The 27,371-nt window shown below is 37.4% G+C and overlaps 2 protein-coding genes across 6 annotated transcripts in view; one reads left to right on the forward strand and one right to left on the reverse strand.

Annotated features, from left to right (window-relative positions):
- Positions 1 to 659: 659 nt before the first annotated feature.
- Positions 660 to 21,778, reverse strand: TMEM59 (transmembrane protein 59; the record flags this gene model as incomplete). Of its 5 annotated transcripts, none has more annotated exons than XM_084243744.1 (9): positions 660 to 878; positions 4,237 to 4,345; positions 8,698 to 8,779; positions 10,623 to 10,704; positions 12,248 to 12,400; positions 15,111 to 15,205; positions 16,913 to 17,018; positions 17,924 to 17,956; positions 21,590 to 21,778. In XM_084243744.1, 9 exons carry the CDS (start codon positions 21,776 to 21,778, stop codon positions 723 to 725), a joined length of 1,005 nt encoding a protein of 334 aa, XP_084099870.1. In that variant the 3' UTR covers positions 660 to 722. The 5 variants fall into 5 exon arrangements, with proteins under 5 accessions (XP_084099870.1, XP_084099869.1, XP_084099872.1 ...); XM_084243743.1 differs by having other exon boundaries at positions 8,698 to 8,782; XM_084243746.1 differs by lacking the exon at positions 17,924 to 17,956.
- A 1,166-nt stretch (positions 21,779 to 22,944) lies between these two features.
- TCEANC2 (transcription elongation factor A N-terminal and central domain containing 2) overlaps positions 22,945 to 27,371 on the forward strand; it is a gene marked incomplete at both ends in the record, with an annotated part of 28,904 nt that continues 24,477 nt past the window's right edge. Inside the window, one exon of the mRNA XM_084241896.1 lies at positions 22,945 to 23,046. Within this exon, the coding sequence (XP_084098022.1) occupies positions 22,945 to 23,046 (102 nt within the window). The remainder of the gene's footprint in view (positions 23,047 to 27,371) is intronic.

Raw genomic sequence — 27,371 nt, forward strand, 5'->3', positions numbered from 1 at the left:
GTGGGGGGGAAGAGGGTTCACCAGAGACAGAGTGGGGAGCTTTGGAAAGACTCATCCAACAGAAATCTATAGCCTGTGAGAAACAACGTAAAATACATTTCTGAGAGGATCATTTGTGCTTCAATTTGTTGCCTAATCATCCTGTAACAACAGACATAGAATATAATATTTTTCGGTTGGGGAGGAGTAAAACAAAAGATCTGGAAACCAGGAGTGTATTAACTCACATTTAAGCACATAATTATTCAAATAAAATTTTAATGCTTTCAATTCAATACAACTGAAAATAGTGTCACTAAAGGACATTCTCTGGTAAATTTCAATTTACAGGTTATGGGTTATTTTTGAGCAGAAGCATCATATCCCCGTGCGTATTTTGACTAATTAAGGTGACTGAGGTATCATGGTAGAAGGTAGAGAAGAAAAATGATCAGCTCATACATTTGCTAAGAAAGGAAACACACAAAACCAATGAAAATAATAATTAAAGTAGCTATAGCTATTAAGTAAAATAAAAATACAATCCCAAATATCTATTTCTCAAATTACTAGAAAAAAATTACAGGTAAAGTTATAGCAAATACAGTCTTCATAGATTTGGGTAACTTTATTTGCATTTTATAGTGATTTTTAAGCCCTATATCCAATGAAACCACTTTACAAAGCTCTATGAAGAATGGAAGTTTAGATGTCTAATACATATATCTTTGAAAAAAAAAAGCTTAAATTTCTGAATGACCAAGATTCACTTTTGTAGGTAGAGGTCCTGCTTCTTCATGATCTTCAGCTTTAGATCTAACAATCACAAGAGAAGAAGCTGGATATTTGTTTAGTTTTGGTTCGTTCATAAATTCCAAGTCACCATATATACTCAGCTTCTGCAAAAGAATATCGATGCACATTAGCAAGTTGGATATTTAGGAACCTAAGTTTTAAAAAACAATTTAATCTAGGGGAATTTGGTAAAAAAAATTCTATAAACAGCCTCACAAATGGAAATACTTTTTTTTAAAAAAAAAGCATTAAATTTCTTACATTGCTCCGTTTTGTACAATATTTGATTTCTCCCCTCAGGTGAGTCCCATAATTCTCCCACAACCACAGCACCCATGACCCATCACCATAGTCCCTATGCTCTTCCCTTCCCGCTTTTGACCCCTCTCCCTCCTCCTGTCCTGCTGTGTGCCTCAGATCTATGGTTTGCCTACAAGTTTTGTCTTTTTCCTGACCCTTTGTTCGTTGTCCCCATATTCTACCTGTAAGTGAAACCATCTGCTATTTTTCTTTTTCCTTCTGACTTATTTCGCTTAACATAATCCCTTTCAGCTCCATCCGTGTTGCTGCAAATGGTATGAGTTTCTTTTTTGATCACTGAGTAGTATTCTATTGTGTATATATACCACATCTTCTTGATCCAGTCATCTGTTTTGTAGCATTTAGGCTGTTTCCATATTTTAGCTATTGCAAATAGTGCTGCAATAAGCAAAGCAGGTTTCCTTTTGGATTAGTATTTTTGTGTCCTTTGGGTAGATTTTTAGGAGTGGAATCACTAGGTCATATGGTAGATCCATTTTTAGTATTTTGAGGACCCTCCACACAGCTTTCCATGGTGATTGGACCAGTTTGTATTCCTGCCAACAGTGTAAGAAGGCTCCTTTTTCTTCATATCCTTGCCAGAATTTATTATTGCCAGTTGACTTCATATGTGCCATTCTCACCAGTGTGAGGTGGTATCTCAGTGGTTTTGATTGCATTTCCCTGATTGTAAGTAATGGTGAATATTTTTTCATATGCCTATTGGTCATTTGCATTTCTTCTTTGGAGAAGTATCTTTTTAGCTCTTCTGCCCACTTTTTGACAGAGTTGTTTGCTTTGTGTTTGTTGAGCTGTATAAGCTCTCTGTAGATCATTGATATCGGTCCCTTATCAGTTGTATGGTATGCAAGTATTTTCTCCCAAGGAATGGAGATACTTTTACTCAGTGTTACAGATAGGTGAATCCAGTTTCCAGGGGAATGCCAAAGAAAATTTCCCTCTGTCCTAACTTAAAATACTTAGAAGTATAATAACTGAGTACCAAAAAAATCTGGTCCGGTTTAAATGGAATTAGTATGTACATATCAAAAACACTGATTCTGAATGTCTGATGCCTTAAATGATTAAGCCCTTTATGATCTTAGCTCCCCTATGAGTAAGTTTCTCTGCTACTAAATGTTTAACTTAACACAGGTTTGGAAAATGATATGTGTTATTTAAGGATCTAACAAAGTGCTAAAGGGTGGTAGATCAACAAAGATTTATTACTATAGCTTCGTAACTTTGTTGCCATGAGGATTCAGAATACATGGGTAGCTAAAAAAGAAGTAATAGGCAAAGGATAATTTCAGTTTTATCAGGAACAACAGAATGATTAAAATATGGACATCAGAATTAAACCAGAGCACAAGTAGGTAATACAGCAGTATTCACATGATAAATGAATTCTATAGAGATTTACCCATGCTCTAACACTTCCACAATTTAAGGCTCTTTCTAACCCTATCCAACTTTATCCATTTGGCTTACTTTCCTAATTCAAGTTCTTTTAATCAGGCCAGTTCCTTAAAGTCCTTCCCCAATAGTTAGCTTGTTTGGAGGGGGACATGTTCACCTTCTTCTATCTGCTAATCCAAACCTTACTACCCACTTTTCAAAGTTCAGGTCAAGACCCCCATTACCTAAAAGCTTTATCTGACAATCTCAACACATAGTCTCTGCTTTCCTTAAGATTTTAAACATTCATTATTTGTGTCATTTATACACCTGATCAGCCATAAAGATGGTAGCATGAAAAAAACAGGAGTTCTGATTCAAAAGACAGGAGCTTAACTCCAGCCTCAATACTTACACATACTTAACTTTTAAAACTTCAGACCTGTGAAATCCCAGGAAGGCTATGTAGACTTTGTAAACCTGTTTACTCATTTATATTATGAATAATAAAACCTGCTGTAGAGTATTGCTAGAATGTAAGATATATGAAAATACTTGTAAACTTTAAAGAACTATATAAATGCTAGTGATCAATATTATCCTGCCTATATAGCAGCCTATATTACATATCATCCTAATAAAAACATGAAGTATATTAATCATTCTTGTATAAATCATGTATTAAAACATAGCTTTAAAGTCTATTAAGGGCCTCCCCGGTGGCGCAGCGGTTGAGCGCTGGGTTGCGAAGCTGCCCGAAGCCTCCGCGGTGCAGGTTCGATCCCCGGCTGCTCCCTGGCCACTGGAGGAGGGTCCCGCATGGCGTGCAGACATCTCCTGCCGCCTGCTGCTCCCCTCAGCAGTGTACTTCGGTCCTTCTGCCTGCTCTGCTCCCCACTCTGGCTCTGGTGAATTCTCTCACCCTCCCGCGCTTCTGACTGTACCCAGTGTTTATACAAATAAATAAATAAATCTTTAAAAAAAAAATAAAGTTCTATTAAGGTAAGTGTAGTTCAAGCATCATGCTACATACATGCCCACTAATTATTATCAGATTCTATTTTAATTTCCCTCCTTTCTTCTTTTCTCTCTTTTTCTACTGCACTTTGGTGGTGCAAGAGAATTAAAGTTCATTTCACTTGTGTTTGATGTCAACAGACATTATCTTATATTTAGTTCTATAAATAACTTTCTTTACTGACACTAAAGTTGAATCATCAAATTATAGCCTTTCCTCAAAACAAAAATCCTTATTTTAACAGCTACACTGCTTGGGCCAGTTAAATTTTAATTACCAACAAAGTCACAACAGTTTTTCATTTCTAAGTTATATTCCAGGATATATTAACTCAAATCGAATGTTTCTGCCTTGCAGCTTCTAAAACAGCAATTATACCTTAACGTTTATGGCAATTTATTCAAAACTTTTAGTGTTTCTATAAGTCTCTCTTACATGTCACCTCAGAAACTGCTGTTTGAACAGAATTTTTTCAGTTTCAAGAACTAGGGGGAGAGAGAGACTTTACTCAAGCAGTCCCCATGGTAGTTATTTTAGCATCACAGAAAATTAGGAACAGTGATTCTTATGCTACAAACCTGTAATTTTCAAGTGTGCCAACCTTCATGTGTGTGATTAAAACCACCAAATCTTCCGTCACTATATTAGTACAGAGAACTTGTTTTTCCAGTTAAGTGAATAGGCATTTAAAATGGTGAATCATCTGGTTCAGTCTTCAAATGGTCTAAAGGTTAGAATTAAATTACCTCAGCAGGAACATACTGCTCCACAGCTGTAGCAACAGCTGCACAACAAATCCAGAGCAATACCATCACCGAGAGGACAAGAGTCGTGGTTAAAATCCAGCCAGAGTTACTGAAAAAGACCAATAATCAAATTTGATAATGTAAGAAATAGAAGATTTTTAATAATTAAAGGCAATTAGCCTTCTATGCTTAGATTAATTAACACAATTATAGCTTTGTGTACTACTTTTAAAACTATTAAAAAACAGTTATAGAAGGAAATACTGTAATAGCTATTAGGGTGATGTTATATCTTTTCTCCCATTGTTCAAGTTTCTGTAAACATAATTTTCATTAAAAAAACCATACAGGTGTTCTGCCAAATACATAAAATTAAAACAACTACTTAAAAATTACTACATGAGATAAGACAAATGAAAGTATCCAATAAGTTGTACATTATCATATGCATGCTATATTTTTCAAGGTGTATGATGCTTTACGAAAACCCAATTATCTCAGAGTTAAGGTATTAAATAGGTAAATTATGAAGTGATCCTTTGCACTATAAAAATATTCAACAGGTTTCCAGAAATTAGCTTCTCTAGAACACTTCAAATATTTAATTTGTCACAATTTACTTATATTTCAATTTAAAGAACACATCTATTATGAGGCATTCTGTACCCATTATAGCATATCTCAGTAAAGCCATAGTTACATCGTTCTCATTAAAATATATATTTTTAAAAATTTATTTATTTATACAAGCATTGAGTACAGTCAGAAGCACGGGAGGGTGAGAGAATTCACCAGAGCCAGAGTGGGGAACAGACTGATGAAATACACTGCTGAGGGAAGCACTGGGCGAGACAGGAGAGGTCTGTCACGCCATGTGGGACCCTTGCCAGCAGCTGGGGATCGAACCTGTGCTGCAGAGGCTGCGGGCAGCTTTGCAGCCCAGCGCTCAACCACTGTGCCACCAGGGGAGGCCCTCATTAAAATATCTTAAGGTAGGGGCCTCCCTGGTGGCACAAGGAGTTAAGACCAACCTATGAAGCTCTCCACTACCGCTGCAGCACGAGTTTCATCCCAGGCCGGCCAGGGAGCAACCCATATGGCGAGACACACCTCTCCTGTCTCGCCTGCTGCTCCCCTCAGCAAGTACTTCAGTCAATCACCCTGTTCTGTTCCCTACTCTGTCTCTGGTGAATCCTCTCACCCTCCACACCTCTGGCCTCTACCCCAGTTCTTGTATGCATAAATAAATAAATCTTAAAAAAAAAATCCTAAGGTAGAAGACCAGTTACAAGAATCAGCAGCTGGAGATATTTTTTCCATAATTGACCTATTCTTTGCTAAGCAATAAATTAAGACTTAAAAAGATGGAAAACAAAGAAGCCATTTTTAAATACGTAAGAATCTAATTCTTAAAAACTGAGTAATTAATACAGGCAGTCCAATTTTCACACCTGTGCTTAACTTAATAAAGATCTGTACTTACCACCACAATCCATTCACTTGCGGGGCTGCTGATATTTGAACATGCTATGAAAAAAGTCTGTGTCCCAGCAAAAGATATGGACTTTGGAAAATACCTTGCATCTAAAGGAAGGGAACTCCTATACATGATGCTTTTAAAAAGTATTACAATTTAGGAGGACAATAGAGTAAAAAATATTTTTAATGAAAAGACTCTTTTCATAATCCAGTCCTAACCTAGCTACCAAGGAATTCTTCCATGAAACAAGAAGGTATATGTGATATCTATTGATAGATTACAGTAAAGCTAGTTAAGCCAGAAAATGTGTTCATTTTAGAGTCAATCTGCTTCAGTTTCTACAACAAAACAATCCCACAGATTCTCAACTATCTTCATTATCTCCTACCTTCTTCTACTGCCCTAATTCAGACCTCAGAGTTTTTTGGCTGATTTACTAAAGCTTTCCAACCTGGTCCTCTCCTCTCCCTTTCACACGAAAGCCTCTTCCCAAGTACTCTTGATTATTTTACTGCTTCTATTTAGTTCCTATTTACCTGGTTTGGTCCACAGGCTGATTCTCCTGACTCTTCAAACATATTTTATACTTTCAATAAGAACCCAGTATTGCTGGGGGGAAAAAGTCTTAAACAAATTTTTTGCTATAGCTAGCCAAAATCTCTACTCATCATTTAAGATTTATTTCTATCTCTTCAGCAAATCCCTCCCTTTGAGACCTCTGAAAGACTTAGGTATACTCTTTGTACTCTGTATAGGACAGGTATGTGTGTATGATATAAAACAATTATAACATAATCAACTGCGTTGTTTCATTGTTTAAATGTCTGTCTACCATACTTGACCTGAGAATTATAGAGAGGCAGAGACTAAGCATGCTTCTTTTGGTCTCAAGTCCCTAACACAGTTGCTTGGCATATAACAGACTTTCCAAAAAGAAATGGCAAGTGAAAAATGAGCGTGACCTCAATTTCATTCTGGAGGCTATGAGGTTTAATAAAAAGAAGCACTGCAACAGGAGTCAGAAGACCAGATTCCGCTGATTGGTTAGGTGACCTTGTATGTTATCAGGGAAAAATCATGACCTTTTAGGAAAGCGCTATGAGAGAATAGGATGAGTAAAAGATGTAGAATGACAAAAAAAGGTTTGAATTTAACATAGTGGATGTAAAACCTGAGGGTGGTTGATTCACTTTTCTGACCAACCTACTTACGACAGCATATTGTTCTAAGAATCAAATGATATCACGAGGGGGAAGAAGTATAAAAAAGGATACTTTTTATTAAAGTTTAATAATTCATGTTTGTAGTCAGAAACTTCTAAGGACTAAATCTGTAGTTATAAAGTTACTTGTTTCCTAAGTTAAACACTTATAAAGTTACCTAAAATGCTAGATGTTAAAGAATATAAGATACAATGACAAAATGTTAAAGTACAAGTCACCAGAAACATTCCAGGTAGTACCATATTGAGAATAAACTGTAAGTAAGAGTAGGTGATTACTTGGGTTTCATAAAATTATCAAACGACACAAAAATCCTATATGCCAGACAAAGACAAACTGCCCTTTTTATGCACATCATCAAAAGCAACTTAGGAATGAAAGGAAGGGAAAATTTAAAGTTAAATTTCATTTTCTCACCCAGTCTTTAAGACTTCTTTCAGTGAAAGATATTAATTTTTAGATTCCATATAATGATATCTGAAAAACCTAACAAGAAACTATTTCTATCACAAGAAATGACATGAAACATGCAGTTTGGACTACTGCCGCAGTACACTGGAGATAGAACAACCCATCAGAGCATACATTTTGAGGGCAAGTACTTGTTTACTGCTCTACTCAAGTACTTGGCCTCAAGTACACAGAGTATGTAATTATCAGTCAGTGTTACAGCTTACTTTCTTCTTTTCCAGGTTGCTAGGGGGAAAACTTATCAAAATCCTTGGAGGAGTTAAAGAAACTCATGATGCCTACCTACCCATGGTCCCTTGCCCCCTTGCCATCTTTAAGTATTCCTGGCATATGGGCCTCCCTGGTGGCGCAAGGGGTTAAGTCTCAGCAATATCTTACTTCCATTTCTGGCCAGGGAGCTAACCCACATGCTGCAGCAGACTTCTCCGTCTTGCCCACTGCTCCCCTCAAGGGTGTATTTCAGTAGATCCACCTGTTCTGCTTCCACTTTGTCTCTGGTGAATCCTCTCATCCCCACACTTCTGGCCAATACCCCAGCTCTTGTATGCATAAATAAATAAATCTTTAAAAAAAAATTCCTGGTATAAGGTTGACATTTCTTAGTGTAAAAGACAAAGTTCTCCTATCTATAACCTTTACCTATTTCCTTTAGCTTCAGGTGTGTCTATGCATACAAAACTAGGACCCCAACTATTCAGACATTAAATTAAAGCTTAATTTAAATGTCTGTAGAAGTACATTTCTTCACATAAATCAAGGTATTCTAACAAATATAAGAATGCTTTTGTATTATGAAAAAAACTCCTTGGATTTTATTAAAGTAGTATGAATATTACCTTTTAAACAAATTGAAATATCCAAAAGTATTAAGTTTGGTAGGGAAAAATAAAAAGTTTTTTTATTTTTGAGCAGTTAATATCATTTTATTTATTTATTTATTAAAGATTTATTTATTTGTGCATACAAGAGCGGGGGTACAGGCCAGAGATGCGGGGGGTGAGAGGATCCACCAGAGACAGAATGGGTAACAGAACAGGTAGATTGACTGAAATACACTGCTGAGGGGAGCAGCGGGCAAGACAGGAGAGGTCTGCCCCTTGCCATGTGGGTTTTACCCTGGCCAGCAGGGGATTGAACTCATGCTGCAGAGGTTGCGAATTGCTTCACAGTGTGATGCTTAATCTCTTGCGCCACCAGGGAGGCCCCCGTTAATATTTAAAATATTACAAAGGAATGCATCTTTTTGATATGTCAGATTTTATCTCCGATAAACATAGAGATACATACAGAGAGAGGCATCTTAAAAAGCCTTCACTTTCTCCATCTTCAAGATAATTCCTGTGTGCTTGTGAACTTCTCATCTGCAGATCTGCTGAAATAAAAAAAGCATACGATTATATAATATCCTATAATTCAAAAGCTAGTCTCAAGTGACTACTTCTAGATATGTATCCTTTACAGATATTCACTAGATTTTATAAATATAATCTGATATATTTTATAATGAATTGTTAAAAATCAAATGGATATTCTACATTATGGATTTGCTATTTTATTTCCAAATTCTTATTGATGTTGATGCTTTCGTTTTAATTACATGTGAATTTGAAGGGTAGAATTTGGTTTATTCTGAAATTAAAGGTGGCCTTCCATTATGTGCCACCATTATCCACTCACCAAAATAATTTTTTATAATTTTTTTTTTTATAGAGGCATGTTTTATTTATTTATTTATTTGTTTGTTTGTTTTTTGTTTATACACGCACTGGGTACAGTCAGAAGCGCAGGAGGGTGAGAGAATTCACCAGAGCCAGAGCATGGAGCAGAGCAGGCAGAAGGACCGAAGTACACTGCTGAGGGGAGCAGCGGGCGGCAGGAGAGGTCTGCGCGCCATGTGGGACCCTCCTCCGGTGGCCGGGGAGCAGCCGGGGATCGAACCGGTGCCGCAGAGGCCGCGGGCAGCTTCGCAAGCCAGCGCTCAACCGCTGCGCCACCGGGGAGGCCCCCACTCACCAAAATAACCAGAATATTAATTAAATCAGTATCTAAAATACAGTATAAACTAGTACATTTCATTTTTAAAATTTTTATTATTTACTTAATTGTTAAGATTTATTTATTTATACAAGAACTGCAGTACAGAGATTTAGGGGGTGAGAGGATCCACCAGAGACAGAGTGGGGAACAGAACAGGCAGATTGACTGAAATACACCACTGAGGGGAATAGGGGGCAAGGAGGGGAATAGGGGGCAAGGAATAGGGGGCAGGAGAGGTCTGCCACACCATGTGGGTTTCTTCCTGGCTGGCCCAGAATCAAACCTGTGCTGCAGAGGCTGCAGACGGCTTCAAAGTGTGGCGCTCAATTCGCTGTGCCACCAGGGAGGCCCTAAACTAGTACATTTTATTTATTTATTTATTTAAAAGAATTATTTATTTATTTATTTATTTATTTTTAAGATTTATTTATACAAGCACTGGGTACAGTCAGAAGTGCGGGAGGGTGAGAGAATTCGCCAGAGCGGAGAGCAAAACAGGCAGAGTGACGAAGTACACTGCTGAGGGGAGCAGAGGGCGGCAGGAGAGTTCTGAGTACCATGTGGGACCCTCGCCCAGCGGCCAGGGATCGAACCAGTGCTGCTGAGGCTGCGCGCAGCTTCGCAGCCCAGCGCTCAACCGCTGTGCCACCAGAAGAGGCCCAACTAGTACATTTTAAAAGGTAAACTCAGCTGTAGCTTTTTTTTTTTTTTAAGTATTCCTGTAAGTTAAAATTCACTTCTAGCATAGAAATAAAAATAGAATAAGAACTCTTGCTTTTGGGGTAGTTCACTATTTGGTTAGTTTATTGGGAAATATCAGAATATTTCAAGTTCACTCTCAAACATCCCTGAAAGCAATTAAGTGTTTTTAAAATAATGGTTCTCAAAGTGTGGTCCCCAGATTAGTAACATCAATGAAATTTGGGAACCTGTTAGAAACAAAAATTGTCAGATCTTATTTCAGATCTAGTAAATTGAAAACTTGGAGATGGGGCTCAGCAATCTATTTTTTAACAGGATCTCCAGATCTTAGTTCATATTAAAGTTTGAGACCAACATTTTAGAAATTATCTGTTTACCTTTCATTCCCATAAAAACATTCAATGTTGTGCTTCTACCACAACCAGATTTGACCGATAATTTTTTTTTGCTAAGTTACTTAAAATAAGACTTACAGGACATTTTGCTTAGTGATGATTCTTTCAAATTTGTAGATTCCTGTTCCAACTGTGGTGCATACTGGATTTCTGGCTTAGACTAAAATGATAATGAAAGCAATTAAGTCATTTGTACTTTTTGAGCTTTTTTCAGAAAAGTAGCAAGTTCTATAACACATCATCTCTATAAACATTCAAATTGAGAAAAAGTAACAGAAGCATGGTATAAAAAAATAAAACACATTAACCACAATATATTTTAATTGCACTTCTTAAACATCAGATCCAATGAAACAGACAGATTTCTGGCATCAATTATTTAGTCAGTTTATCTTCCTGACAACATTTAAAAAAAAAAAATAGAGAAAAGAGGCACAAATTACTACACACTGCATTAAATATCATACCCTCTAAGAATAAGTTCTAATTCTAGTTGATCAGGAATAATTTAGAAGACTGCCAAAATTTTTAGTTAAACACATATTATCTCTATTTTTTTCTTCTGAAACAGCCCATTCTTCCATAAGTATGAGTAATTCATAAATTTCAGCTAAACATCTCATACTTTACATTTTTATTATAGCACTGATCCTTTGGAGTGGGGGTTTCTTCATCCTGGTTATAATCAAGCAGACAAAACCTTTGAAAGAGTTAAACTCACATTTAATTAGTAATGAATGAGGGCTCTCCTCTAAGAGTCAACTTAAGCTTTAACTTATAGCTCTAGGCTATAGAACCTGTTCATAAATTTAAAGAGAGAAAATTCTATTTGTGTTTTACTTATTACCAAATTAAATACAGACCAGGATACTACCAAAAAAAAAAAAATCACACACTAGTCTTTTAATAAGTCATTAAATAACAATTAAAAGGTTTCCTTTAATTATTACCTGAAAGAAAGACAGGTCTACACCATAATTTGTTAGCTGGTAAATTTGAGGAATTTAATTACCAAATTAAAAGGAGGACTACATCATAGGGTACCATCTGAATTCCGGAGCTAAAATGACCCAAGTTTGAAGTTTAACTCTGTTACTTACTGGCAAGGTGACCTTAAACAAATTAGACTTTTGGCTTCCTGATCAATAAAATAAGGATAATACAATCTTATGAAGTTCTTTGAAGATTTGAGAGACTATATGTAAAATGCCTAGCACATGAGAACTTCCAAGAAATAACATCACACAGAAAATGAGGGAAAATTACTTCTCTATGAAGCAATATGCTCTTTCAACAAGTTTTCTTGTAAGAGATGATGAAAAGCACTGTAAATAATTAACATTATGCCATATCATATCTACTCATGATATATACATCCACTACTTATATTTAAAGCATATTAATTACTATTATCTCACATATCTAGAGATTTCATTATATTAATTTGACCATTATAAAATTTAGAAGACTCAGGGTTCTTGTTAGATAAATATCAATGGGCTTTAGATTGGCATCCAAACGGCAGAAGGGAAGGTAAATCACATTGTTCCTGATGCTCAATGTTTTTATGTGGCCCAAATAATTATGTGATGATAAATATTTGTAAGTGATCAAGCACATGGCCCTATGAAAAGACATTTATTTAAGACATAACACATTTATGGCTTTTGGCATTTAGTTGAATCTATGAAGCCAGTCATCACCTGGAATATAACTATTTTTCCATCATCAGCTTGAAGATAAAACGTCCATGAAGAGGTTATGAAACTCTGTGCAGAATCCATCATGTCACTCCAGAATGACCTTACCAAAGTTAGAGGGAAGAGTAGATGCATTTTTGGCATCAGGGACATGAGCTTAAAAAATTAAATCATGAGAAATATATTATTTTTATATATGTATATTTAAAAAAAGCAACATATTCAAGACTCTTCAAACTCATATTGGAACAGGATATAAACCTTAAGTTAATCTACTATAATCATTAGCATTAGGGTAAACAGTTATCTGCACGAATGAACTATGATAAAGCTAAAATCTCTGACTACTTTAATTTACCATCACATTTAGAAGCTACTTGTTACCTCTATCAGAATAACAGGCTTTTAAATCAGGTCTAAAAAATGTGGTGAATCTTAAGATTTAATTAAATAAGGACTAACAAATAAGGAGGCAAAAGGGGGAGGTCAAATAATACCATGCTCATCTTTAATTTAAAATAAATCATGGTATTCGGGCTCCGTGGTGGTGCAAGGGTTAAAGTCTCAGCACTATCAAGCTGAGACATGAGTTGGATCCCTGACCAGGGAGCGAACCCACATATAGCACAGCAGATCTCTCCTGTCACCCGCTGCTCCCCTCACCAGTGTATTTCCGTAGATCTGCCTGTTCTGCTCCCCACTCTGTCTCTGGTGAATCCTCTCGCACCCCCGTACCTCTGGCCTACACTCCAGGTCTTGTATGCATAAATGAGTGAAATAAATCTTTAAAAAAATTAAATCATGAGCATCAATGAAAAAGAGGAAGGAAAAAAAACCAATCAAAAGAATATACACATAAAATGAGAGACATCTTATAACCAGGTAGGATGAGAACATTTAAGGGCTAAATACATATAGTAAGCTATTGATAACATTTCAACATTAATTGGTATCTTCTACCTTCCAATTCTGATTTCCTGACTTAGTAGAAGTGGACCCCTTTAGAGCACAAATATGGGTACTTTATGTTGAACTCTAGGAATAGCTTTGATTCAGCTATGTTTCAAAAGAGAGGCATTATGGGTACTGGAGAGCAATTTTTAAAATCAGAAGATCTGTATTCATGATCCAGTATTCCCTCTTAATCGCTGTGAAATCTTTCATTGATTAATTCATTGAACAAGTATTTCACTGAGACTAGAAATGTGAAGATATCAGGGAACATGTATGTTTTATTCATCAATGCATACCTGTGCTTAATCTGTGTCATCTACATAGGACAGAGGTTAAAGAAAGGGTGATAATGTGTATACAGGGAGAGACTCCTAACTCAAAATGGAGGTGAGAGGTAGTTCACAAAGGAATTCACATTCGCAAAGGAATGACACGTGCCCACAGCCAAGCCAAGAGGACTCACTAGGTAGATGGGACATGGAGAAAGAGGCATGAAATAACACATGAATTATAAGCATTAAAAACTTATAGTATGTACACAATTAAGAGAAAAGGAAATAAAAATGGCTCTTAAACGTTAGGAAATTTGTTTAATATTACTCATAATAAGAGAAACACAAATGAAACTATAATAAATGTGGCATACATTGCCAGGGGCTGGTGGGAGGAGGAAAGGAGAGTGACTGTTAATGGATATGAGATTTATTTTTGGGTGATGAAAATGGTCCAGAATTAGATAACGATAATGGCTACACAACCTATGAATATACTTAAAACTACTGAATTGAATACTTTAGAAGGGTGAATTTTATAATATGTGAATCATATTTCAATTTAAAAAACTGGTACAAATTCCATGGAGGGCAATCTTGCTCTATTTTTCAAAATTAAAAACGCATTATCTCTCTTTTTTTAAACGCATTATCTCTTAAGTCAGCAATTCTACTCCTATGATTCTATTATGTAGATATACTCATAAATGTATAAAATATGCAACATTATTTATAAATGAAAAAGATTAGAAATAAACTACATGTCCACAATTAAGGAACTGCTTAAGTTGTATGATACACCATACAATGGAATATTATCTAGTGAAAAACATGAGTAAACATTCTTTATGTATATTTATATTTTATAAAGAGAAGAATACATGTATCCTTGTACATGCACAAAATACCTCTGTAATCCTGGTTACATTAACATAGAAAAATGTGGCTAAGAAATACAGGGGCAGGAGCACTATATACTTTTTGTACCCTTTGAGTTTTGTACCATGAAGCTATATTTCTAACGCAAAAGTTAATAAAATTAAGAAATTTTGCCCATGTTGGAGTATAAAGTATGAGGGGTATGTAATTATAAGAGATGACATAGGAAAGATAATCAAGAGTCAGGCTGTGATAAGTGGTTTAGACTTAAATCTGTAATGTAATCTACTGAAATATATATAAGATAGGAGAATGACAAGATGAACTTTCCATTTAGAAAAATATTGGGACACAGACTAAAGGGCATTACAAGTGAGAAAATAGTTTGGAAGCTTATTTAGCAATATAGCTAGGAAATGATGATGATTTGAGTTAAAATAATGGCAGTTGGGATGGCAAAAACAAGTATGAGCTATCAATTTCTCTTGAGTCTCAGTTTTTTTCATATGCAAATAGGGACATCTTCATTGGACCATGAGAAAAAACAAATGTGATTATGGATCTAAACATACCTTCCAAAAATAAAGCATTCTATGTAGGAACTATTCAATTAACTTTGCTATTTACAAACAAATAATTTGCTTACTGAAAACTGCAATCAAAAAATGTAACACTAAAGTGGACTCAGTGGGCAACAAATATTTCAGTACAACTTAATACAGTCTAAGCATGCAATTCTGAAAGGCAATATTATTTCATACTTGTTCTTGTCTCAATTCAGCAAATGGCAGTTGATTCTGGCAACCAAGATGGCAAGCATATTGCTCATCAGATTGGGAATATGCTTCTGTACATGCTGTAAGAGAAAAACAGTTAAATTATGAGGGAGAGAAAGCACACATATGAGCAGGAGGATAGAAAAGGGAAGGATTTGGCATTTTATAAAGAAAATTTCTTAAATTTAAAAAGCATTACATTAATTTGAATTTCCCAACTTGGTAATGGTAGTAAATGTATTATTTTAATAAAACCCCACATCTTCTACCTCTGACAAATATTTCATTGTATAAATGTAATAATTACACACTCAGGCTCTGTTTACATGATGTCATTTATATGAGGGGATACTTATAGCCAAGCTTTGCACAATGGAAAAAACATTGGACTGGCCATCTTACAGTTTTGGCTCCATTATCTGTTGGTTATGTACGTAATCTGGGCTGAGGTATTCCAACCTCTCTGACTGTTGATTTCTATGTGTCTACCCTGGCAATGCCACCACCTACTTCAAGAAATATTTTAGTGAATTAAACAAATATATAATCACTTAGTTGAGAAGCAAGGGAAAAATAAAACAAAGCAATCAGTCCAAAACCCTAAATTCTGAGAAAACTGAACTTAGAAAATATTTTATGGCAGGTGATTCTAAAGTTGGAATGGGTTTCTACCAGATTCACTCGAACCATTTCTTTCTTGTAACATAACACTTCACTATAATAATGTTAAGTTTCTTTCCAACTCAGTCATGCATCTCTAATACACTTCTCAAAGGTGTTAGATAATAAACTGAGTAGCATTGTGCACATACAAAGATGGTCAGTTAAGACACTGGTAAGTAAAAAATAAGGTTATGATATCACGGAGACCAGATGTCACTCATAGCATTGCGATAGGAAGAAAGGTACTTCCTGTTACACTGAATAAGCAGTGTAATGTAATGAATGGAGCAAATTCCCATGATATTATTTTTAAAAAGTTAGATGCCAATTTTGACTTGATTTCTTTTCTTAAACACATCTTCAGCAAGAAGTAAGAAAAGCAGTTTAAGAGATGAAAAAGATGTCAGTTACTCTTTCATTGACATGATCCACAAAGAGCACATTATTAAATACTGAGCAAAGGCCTGATTCCATAAAAACATGGAATTAAGTCAACTGCCCTATATTGAAAGGCTCAGGAAAATTATACTAACCACTAAGAAGGTGGTGATGAATTAAGAGTAGGGTAATTATTACTACATTTTTCTAAGTCAAATGCTTAATTAAACAAAGGTGTCCTATCTACAGTATAAAAAAGAAAAATAATTTCAACAAACAGAAATTTAAAGCCCATGAAATTTCTAGCAGCTACGAATACTCTAACTTCATAACAATTAAAATAGGTTGAATGATTAGTTTAAAAGTATGTTTGTGTGTTCTGAGGAAAATAAAGAGCATAACACAACTCAAAAAAAACCCACCACTATTGGGCCTCCCTGGTGGCCGAGGGGCTAAGTCCCAGCATTATCACCTCAGTGGCCTGAGTTCAATCCCTGGCCTGGGAGCTAACCCACATGGTGCAGCAGACCTCCCCTGTCTCACCTGCTGCTCCCCTCAGCAGTGCATTTCAGTAAAACTGCCTGTTCTGCTCCCCACTCTGTCTCTGGTGAATCCTCTCACACCCATCCCCCACCTGAGGTCTACCCCCCCAGTTCTTCTATACAATAAATAAAAATAATAAATGCTAACAACAACAACAAACACCACTGTTATATACTGCTGATGTCATTAAAGTAGCATCTTACCAGAGTCACATTCCAATTTGGTCCGATTTAAATCAATTCCATCATCCACAAACTGACAAATTGAAAACAGTCTGCAACCTCTCTGACATGCGTATAATTCCTCTTCCTAGAGAATTCAAGAACAGGGAGGATTACCAAAAAAAATAGTCTTTTTTTTCCCCTCAAATAAAAAAAGATCAAAAAGAAAGCAAAGTTAGTAGGGTTTATTATAAGCTGTCAAAAGGGGAAAAAATGATGGGAACCAGGTAATATCTAAGAACCTTTGCCATAGAAAGAGACTTTGGTTTCTTATTTTAAAAGTAATACACAAGAAATAAGTCTAGTGAGTAAAAACATCATCTTCTCCCCATATTCTGTGGTTATATTTTGTGAGAAAAATTTTGAAAATAAAAATAGGAACAGAAGAACTTTAACAGAGGTAGAAATGAGTAAGAAAGTACCAATGGTACAATGCATCTGCCACATAAATATAAAAATCACCAGGCTTATCCAGAAAAGTTACATGTCTAGCTTCACATTGGGAATGGTACCACAGAGGCCCCTAGAAAATAGGTATGCATGTATGCAAATGCTTACATGAAAGGATTTTAAAAACCTGGCTTACTGAAAATAAACAGTGTGATGTATGGGAAAGGCCACTGGAATCAGTTAGACCTGGATTAAAATCTTTTAGGTAAGTAACTCTCTTAAGTTATTTTATTATCTAAATTTCAGCTTTCTCATCATGAAAGACGATAATTCTTCGTCAAACTCCTCAATAACACTGAAAGACAGCTATTTCTAGCACAGTACCTGGGACAAAGAAGGTGCTCAATAAATAGTAGTAGTGTTAATCATAGCAAAAGATTTTAAAAGTAGAACATAATGTTTAAAGGCATCATTGTATATATGTGGGATCTCAGAATAGCACAGCTTCCTCTTTACTGGTGACTGCTTAATAAGACTAATGTCTTCAACAACCTTTCTCTGATGAAACAAATAAGTGCAAGTCAGGGAGCCCCCTTAACTTACTGTGTGGTCCACTGTATACAAACTGGCAGGCACCTAATAAGGAAGGAAACAGCATGTGCATATATATACCAGTTAGCAACCAATGGAATACATAGGTATGCATTTCTCTCCAGCATAAGGATTAGTAAAAATTATGCAGCAGCAACAATCCATCAAGAAGAGATGGCTGCAGTCTAATGTTAAACAATAATATTAAGCTCTATTATACATCTTTGAGGGTATTACATTTTTGGACCTCAGTTCTAGTTGCATCTATTGCTAAGATGAAATTGAAAGAATTTTTACAATGAAGATAAATTTCATACCTGAGTATCTTTTGTAGGCTTTGTAAAGCAGTGGAAGACTTTTCTTATGTCTTTGTAGCACCATATACTTCCTTACATTGCACAGAGGAAGTCTGAGCTCATTTTATGTTCAGCTATGTTTTCTTTTGTTAACTAACCCAATAAACACTCCAGTGCTATTTTTCAGAAGAGAGCATGGCATGGTGAAAAGAGCCTAGGTTCAGGAATCAGCCTTGGTCTGAAGCTCAGCCTCACCATTTATTCTGTACCACCTTGGACAAGTGACAATCTTTCCCAGCCTCAGCTTCCTGAGTTGTAAAACAGATGCAATACTCATTCTTAAATATGAGGATTATATATTTATGTACATAACATCATTAACATTATGCTATATCATCTAGTAAATAGACATCACAGCATTTAATAATATATTTAATGAGCACACACAATATGCCAGGCACTGTACTAACAATACAACACCTGGCACAGGGCAGTCACTCAATAGGTAGCTATTAAGAATCATATCTTTGGCCTCCCCTGGTGGCACAGCGGTTGAGTGCTGGGCTGTGAGGTGCCTGCAGCCTCTGCAGCATCGGTTGGTTCCCCGGCCGCCGGCGAGGGTCCCCCCCCCACAAAAAAAAGAAAAAAGAATCATATCTTTATTCCAAGTGTTCCCTGCCCTAGACAATATGAAATTTCTAAGTGAATATTTTAAGCTCTATTCATCCCAAATTACTGGCAAGCTTATATATAATGTCACTCCTATGATTTAGAGTACAAGGAAATGGTGCTCCTGTTAAATCATTGGAAGAAACCAATGATACTACCTAAAGATTTTACAAGCATCTTCTCATCCTGGGTAAAGTCAAATTAACCATTCTCATTGTTTAGCACTACTAATACTACACACACCAAACTGGTTTAATGACATATAGAAGAAATAACTATCTGTTGCCATGCATTAGACACCATGCTAATAGCGCCACAAAATTTATCTTTAACCCTTATATTAGTTCTGCAAGGTCTGAGGTTTTTTGACAGCTGACAAAATTAAATCAGGAGATGTAAAAATGGAGCTGGAATGGAAGCCAAGTTAGTACAATCCCAGAGCCCACCCTCTACTAAAAAAATGACCAGGCTGGCTCTAATCAGCTTTCTTATTAACATGACACATCTCTTATATTTGGGTCCAGACAAATTATGCAATTGCATTTTTGAGAAGAGTTAATAAGGTGAAATGTAATTTAAAATATAATTTTAAAATAGCGACTTTCTTGCAACAAATAATTAATTCTGAAAGTCATTAAAATGTGATTTCTATTTGCCCGTTACGAATAACAGACCAAAAGAGGCCATATGAGCTTGTAGATTCATCTAATTTCTAATAACACATTATCTTTCCTTGAACCACAAAGTACAATAATTTGGAGCTGGGCGAGGACCAACAGAAATCAGTAAATAATTTTTAATACAACTTTATAGTAGGAGGCAGCAGAGCATAGTCAGTTTTTAGAACTGAATTCCTACAACTCCAGGCGATGTGACCTTGGGCAGATTAGTTAAATTTTAGAATCTCAATTTCATCAAATGTAAAACCTAATTTTGCAGGTTGATTGTGAGAATTAGGATAATGGTGCAAATGTCTCATCATATTGTTTAACATAGACAGTTTATAAACTTTAAATCCAAGAAGTACAGGAGAAAGATGATTTAGAATTCTTGGTGAAAAGAGTTTTAAAGATTAAATAAAAATTATATATATATTTTACATGTCTATCTCTCACATCAATTGTTAGAAAGCAATGATTATTATGAAAGTACCTAATGGCCCCAGAAATGTTTATCTTTCAAATTGTCCTCCCAGTATTCTGGTTCACACTACCAATTTGCTGGGAAAATCTCAAAAAAGGGGGAAAAAAACCCCACCACAACCAAATGTTAGAATTACAGTCGGCCTCCACCCAATTCCAGACCTAATCAATATTAATTAGTTTCCTCATACAACTCTCTCTTTTTTTTTTTTTTTTTTTTTCATACAACTCTCTTAATGATGAGAGCCTTTTAAGAAAACAATATAATGTATTTAGGGCAGTATACACTGATTTAAGTGTAGAAGTCAGAATTTCTCACTTTTCTCTTTTGATTGCTACTTTAGCACTTGATTGGAAATTTTAGTATAATCTTTTCTCCCCTGCCTTTTCTTGAAAATTGACAATCCTCATGCATTGTAAAACCCAGCGGTAAACAGACACATGGGAAGTGACAGAATTTAGAAAACTTCATTTCAAAGACCTGAAAGCACTTGCCAAAAAGAAACATCCTAAACGTCACTGGACCTGTTCTCTCCGGTCACTCCGTAGTCTGAGAGGATCAAGACGACAAGCCACATGGTTAAGCAAACAGCGTGGGTAGGGAGATGAAGCAAAGAAGAGAACCAAACGACCAGCAACACAAACAAAAGAAAAGGGGCGGGGAGTAGTGGGAAGAGAACGTATACCTAAGTTACACATGGGAAGGGTGGAGGAGTCACCAAGCAATTTAAAATGTTGGAGAAACAGTTCTTGGGAAGCTGAAAAAAATCTGAGAAGTGGAATGGAATTTAAGGGAAAGGCAGTAGCTGGGGTGGGACGGAGTGGGGGTGGGTTTGAAAATAGGGTCACTCCGAGATCCCTTCCGATCCTTACCAATCCCTCCCTGCAGCAAGCTCATTTCTTAACCCACTCCACGAATTCCCTCGGTCTTCGGCACTGAATGTTAAATTCTTTGAAAGCAGATCAGTGCTTCTCCTCTAAGCCACCCAGTCCCTAATGGCAGCCTTCTGCACACAGTAATTCAGCACAGGCGGAAAGCCTCCCTGGGCGTCGCACAGTTCCTCGGCCGCCGCCTTAACACTTTCATACTAGAGTGGCATTGTCCACTTGTCTGACTCTCCGAACAGACAGACTGTGCGCTCTAGGCTTAAAGAGGCGCTCAGTAAACATGAGTTATGAATTAACCTTTTGTGGGCTTTCGAATTTGCTGCTGTTCCCCACCCCGCCGCCCCCTACTCTCCTTGAAGGTGAGGACCCCGCATCAATCACCCGTTTCCTCCTTCCCCCTAGGAATAATCATCGCCCTTGCAGCCCGCAAGTTCCCAGAGGAAAGGGGTGCTATCTTTTTCTCATCTTTGTGCTCCCCGGCCTATTAACAGGGTAGGTGCAGCACAAACTTCTGGTTATTGCAGCAGGAGCAGAGTGCGGATAGGATTGGGGGAAAATTCAGGGGCTACACAGGTGGGAGACAGCGGCTGAAGGGGGGATTCAACAGCCAGGTCCCCGGAATCGACAGAGCTGTGCGAGAGCGGCCAAGGGAAGGGTTGTAGCCCGGTTTGGACGGGCCCTACCTTGGGGTAGGTGTGCAAGGGGTAGGTCAACTGACAGGCCCGGTGGCAAGACGCCGTATCACCCAAGACTGAGTCAAACGCTTCAGCTGAAGCGGTTCCCGAGCCTCCGGCCAGGGCCATGGTCAGCAGCAGCAGCGGCGGAAGCCCCAGTTGGGCCCTGAACCAGAGGCTCCCCTTCAGCGCCGCCATTTTGTTTGCCTCTGTCACAGCAGCTCAGCTTGTTGCTGTTTTCTTTTCAGGGTTTCCTCCTCCTTCCGGGACCAGCCCCTTTCTCCGCCCCCCCGGGCCGCCGCTTCCGCCTCCACAGACTCCTCAGCTCCGCCCTGACCCACCCCAAACTGCCGCCTCCCGCCCCACCCCAGGGTCTAGGAAATTCTCCTAAGCTGGCGAGAGGAGGTGGAACCAACCATCGCGATTGTTAGCGCGCACACTTCCGGCATCGCTTCTCTTCGCGGGGCACTCTGGGGCATGTAGTTTTTCTTGTGTCAGACATGCACTGTGCCTTCGGAAAATCTGGTCTCGGAGAACTACAGCCACTGTGGGCGCACCCTTCTGCCCCTTCCTTTGCAGTGCATTCTGGGGAGTGTGGTTTGTTGGGCTCCCCAGGCTCTCTGCCTAGTCCGAGAAATTATCACCCAGGAAGGGGGCGTCCGTTTAGTTCCGACGCCCTAGGTTCGAGCGTGGTGTCCTCAGAGGGTACACTCTGGAGGTGCCCAGCTGCTGACAGGCTTGGTTTCCTGGTGGATCACACGCCACATTGTTGTTAGGTACCGCTTCCCAGACTCCTGCGTTCTGTGGGCAGAGGAAGATGGTGTTTCCCTTTACTGGGGTGGGGGTCCAGAACACGACTGTCGTGGTTAGGGTCCTCTAACCACCAAGCAGGTGACTGCTCCAGGTGACTGAGATCTGGAGTTGGTTCTTGGTTACTACGGGAACCCTTGTGATTGTGGCTATGCTGGAGTGAAGTTGTTCAGCGGGCTTCATTGAATCCAGTGGAACCTTAACCCTGCCATAACTCATCCTAAGTTGGAAGAGACTTTAGAAATCATCAGGTTCAAAGCCTGGCCCAAAATTGAAATCCCCTACACAGCGTCTACTTCTGAAAGCTAGGCATGTCCCAATTTAGGATGTAGGCCGATCTTTGTATACAGTTGCAGTTCTTAGAAAGATTTTTCAAGAGGAAATCTTCCTGTACTTTCTGCATAATTCAGGCATACTTCCAGAGTTTGTAAAAGCCAATCGTGTCAATGTAGGGAATACACTTCATAGCAGTTTTGATGACCTTTTAGAATCTGCCCTCTTTCTTGAGCAGATCAGACCGCAAGCACCGTGAAGGCAGTTGGAGTTTTCTAGCAATGGATAAGTTCGTGATTCGAACACCTAGAATCCAGAATAGTCCTCAGAAGAAAGATCCTGGAGGAAAGATTTACAAGCAGGCCACGATTGAATCTCTGAAGGTGAGAGGGGATCTGGGACTAGGGAAAATGGGCAAAGGACTAATAGCAACACAATGTGGAATAGTTTTGTGCACTTATTTCATGCTATGTATGCATCCTACCCAGAGTGTTCCTGACCACTCCTAATTTGCTTTACCAAGCCCTGTGCAGACTTCTATTTATTAACCCCTGTACCTCTGCTATATTCTTTTTTTTTTTTAATTTTTTTTATAGAGGCATGTTTATTTTATATTTATTTATTTGTTTGTTTGTTTTGTTTATACATGCACTGGGTACAGTCAGAAGCGCGGGAGGGTGAGAGAATTCACCAGAGCCAGAGCAGGGAGCAGAGCAGGCAGAAGGACCGAAGTACACTGCTGAGGGGAGCAGCGGGCGGCAGGAGAGGTCTGCGCGCCATGTGGGTCCCTCCTCCGGTGGCAGGGGAGCAGCCGGGGATCGAACCGGCGCCACAGAGGCCGCAGACAGCTTCGCAACCCAGTGCTCAACCGCTGCGCCACTGGGGAGGCCCTCTGCTATATTCTTTTAATTTACTTTGGCTTTCCCTTATGTTTTCCCAACTGATAACACAAGCTGTCTTTATTATCCTTTTCTTGTAAATTTTTTGTATTTATTAGGACTATTAAAGTACCAAATGATTCTGTGTATCCTGTATAAATTCAGGCTGGGTCATGATGCTGTACTCACATATTTTATTGGCCAGACCTATATCAAATGACCTTTTTAGCTACAGCTGAGCCTAGGATAGTGACTGTTTTAATTTTTATAACCTATTAGTTCAGTCTGACTTATGTTAGCAAGTAAGATGCAAGGAATAGATACAGGATATATAACCAGCAATGAATAAGTGAACACAGGTACCCAATTAATGGTAAAGTAATTATTATTTCACTAAAAACAAAATTTAAAAGCCTGCTTCTTGAACCTCTCCTACGTTTCTTTTTTTCTGCTCCGTTTCCTATACTGGTTCCTCTCTTTCCTCCAATAGACTCCTAATGTTTGTGCCCCCTGAAGTTTGTCTCATTTTATGTTTTTAACCATTGTGACCTTATTTAACTTAGACTTTCTCTGTTGACGACTGCCAAACTTGTACCTCTAGCCTAATTCTCTGAAGGTGAGAGTAGGATCTGGAGCAAGAGAAAATAAGCGGAGGACCATGAGAGCAGTGTGGCATTCTGAGTACTTGACTTACACTCAGATGAACTCCTCTTCCAGATATCCCATAGGCTTACTGGACTCAGATTAGGTATAAGGAGACTTAAAATTCAGACCTCTCATTTGAGGAATCTTTAAAAACTTCAAACACGTAAAACGGTACTGAGTAATTCTATTTATAATGGAAAAGACATTTTACCATTTCACGTAAAACATTATGAAGTTTAAGTCTCCTTATCACCTAGGAAGTAATCATTTTCCCTAATTGGTTTTTTCAAACCTGATATTTCAGCCATCCACACTGTTAGACCAGATGGCATTTTAGAGAGCACTTCTTCCTTCCACTACTCATTGTAACTTTCCTGTTAGTATTTTGTGTCCACTTCTCTTGTTACTGTAAATCATTCTGATAAGGACTTACAATGTCTTTTGGGGCCCATATTTGGATAGAAATAAGGAAACATTCTTCGATGCATACGGAATTCTTCTCTCTGGACTGTCTCTTATATTTTTCTATTTCTGTCCTAAAATTTCAGATTTGAAAGCTGTAGTACTAAAAACTACTTAGTTTGTGGGGATGGAAATAGCTTTCTTCAATTATACTAGGGATAGAGATGCATAAATTGTTTCAGCTCTCAAGTTGCTCATAGTCTATTGGGGAAGATAACCTATAGATTAGTACATGCAGAAAGCATAGATGTGGTAATAGAAATCTGTGCAGATTCCCAAGCATTCAAAATGGAGTGAGGAAAAATGTGGTAGGAGAATGGCAAAAAAGACTTCATAGAGGAGGTGATGCTTGAAGAGAGTCTTAAAAAATAAATGTTTATCTGTAGTTGAATACACCGTGAAATACTATAATTCATTTAGGTGGCGTCAAATAGTTTTGTGTATCTGGAACAAATGATAAAGTTGAAAAAGATGTTAGGAGCCAAGTTGTGTAAGACCTTTATGCCATGCTGAAGAATTTGGTCTTTTGTAGTTTTAAATGCTGGAGTGTTCGGATATGGAATGCTTAACCTTATTCCAGCCATGAAGAACTAATGAATAAAAATCTCCACCACAGAGAAAAAAATCTGCGGGTGCCAGGAAGACAGAGGAAACTCAAACCCAGAGCTCTAAATGGGGGCTGAAGCTGACTGGTTCTATAGAAACTAGATATAATGCTTAGGGGTTGGGGGTTCTAGGGCCAGTAGGGGGACAGCAGATAAGGCTTCAGGCTAATACCCCCAGATGTAGCTGAGAGCCAAAGCAGGGCTACTGTGTTTGTGGAAAATGAACTAGAAAAATTCTATCCACTATTCCAAGGAAACAGCATGAAAGTTGTGACCTTTTTGTGGTTTGGGGTAGAAAGAGTTGACGATAATAAATTAGAATCTCTCACTTATTTCTGTGTAGTTAGATATATAGTTTAGAGTCATACTATCTGCAAAACTGAAAAAAATTAAAATAAAAATGGTCCAGAACCAGGTAAAGCCAAAGATCAAACTTGGCAAAGATAAATATGAGATTTCCCTATTAAGATACCTAACAATGTAGGGCCCACAGGACTCCAATGGAAAATTATCTCCATTAAAGATGAACTATGTTAAAAAAATTATAAACTGTATAGGAAAATAAATTACTGGGAGGGAAAATGAACAGATAAGGAATAGAACTTAAACTTCAAGAATTGGAGATAAGAAAACGATGAAAGGGACTTTAAATATGTTTTAAATTTCACAGAATTAAAGAAATAGAAACTATAACAAAAGAATGGGATAGTATGAAAAGAAGGCAGATAGAGGTAAAGGAAAAAAAAACAAAAGCAGAACTTGTCCAATGAAAAAATATATGTATTGACACAGAAACATTATTAAACGGGTTAAAAGTAGACAAGCCATAGCTAGAGATAGTGAATTGAAGGCAAAATCTGAGGAAATAATTTAGAATGCATCCTAGAGAAAGAAAGAGAAATAGAAATGTTAAGAGATATGAAGGAGAAAGAAAGAAGTCATGTCTATTTCTAATAGGAGTTTCTGAAGTAGAGACTTTTAAGGAGGATATTGGTATAGACGTCATTAAACATACATTTTAAAAATTGTAGGGTAAATATTGAAATAATAGAAATCGAATATACAGCTTCCAAACCATAAAGAAAAATAGGATTAAAGAAAACTCAGGTTGTTAAATAGAAGAAAGAAGTGGGGAAAAAGAGGAAGAATGTTGAGTTTATATCAGTAATCATAATAAATACAAATGAATGAAAATTGCCTATTACAAGAGAGAGAGTCTCGGATTCAGTGGGTATTGGGGAACAAAATAAAATAGATCTAGGCTATTTAAAGCATAGTTACCCAGAAAACTTGAAAGTAAAGTTTCAAGTAAAATTTGAAACTGTGTATTCATCTGCCTGAAAGTAAATGGACATATTCATCAAGTTCATTGAAGCAGTGTTTATAATAGGAAAAATATGAAGGGGGAAATTCCTAAATATTCATTAGGGGAATTGACTTTAAAATTCTAAGACATTTGTATATAAAAACACTGGAAAGCTATTTAATGCTATTAAAATATATTTAAGTGGATTTATATGTATCTGTATGGATAAATCAAGACAATATGTTAGTGAAAAAAAAAGTTGCAGAATGAAATTATATTTACCTTTTTCTATTAATGATAGCATCCCTTATCTGTCCTCATTTATTTATTTTTCATATCATTTAATACTAATAGTACTATTTTATATTCTGACGGATAGTGGAAAAGGACTTTGTGTCAATTTTGGCTAAGACCCCTCAAGGCCGAGAACAAAGCAACAGGCATCAAATGATGTTCACAAATGATTTTCTAGGTCATCTACACAGAACTTTGTAAAGACAGTGCATGAAGGCCAATTCTGGAATCCTGAACCCCTTAGGTTGTCAAGACAGTTGAAGTTAAAGGAACGAGGAGAGAGAATTCCTTTGGATAAAGAAGGAGGGCTTGTGGTATGTTCACTTGGAGAACTTGCCTTCAAGTCCTAGAGTGGTGGACACAAAGATCAAACCTGAGCCTGAGAAAATTTAAATCAGAGAGGGTGGCCTACTAGTCACAGAAGGAAGAAAAATGACTGTTCTGGGAAGACTGTTACCTATAGAATTATACAGGGCGAAACTATGGGCATAGTGGTGAAAATGCTGGCTGGCCTAGAG

This window comes from Talpa europaea, assembly GCF_964194135.1.
Source record: "Talpa europaea genome assembly, chromosome: 9".
In the NCBI taxonomy this organism is placed as follows: Eukaryota; Metazoa; Chordata; class Mammalia; order Eulipotyphla; family Talpidae; genus Talpa; species Talpa europaea.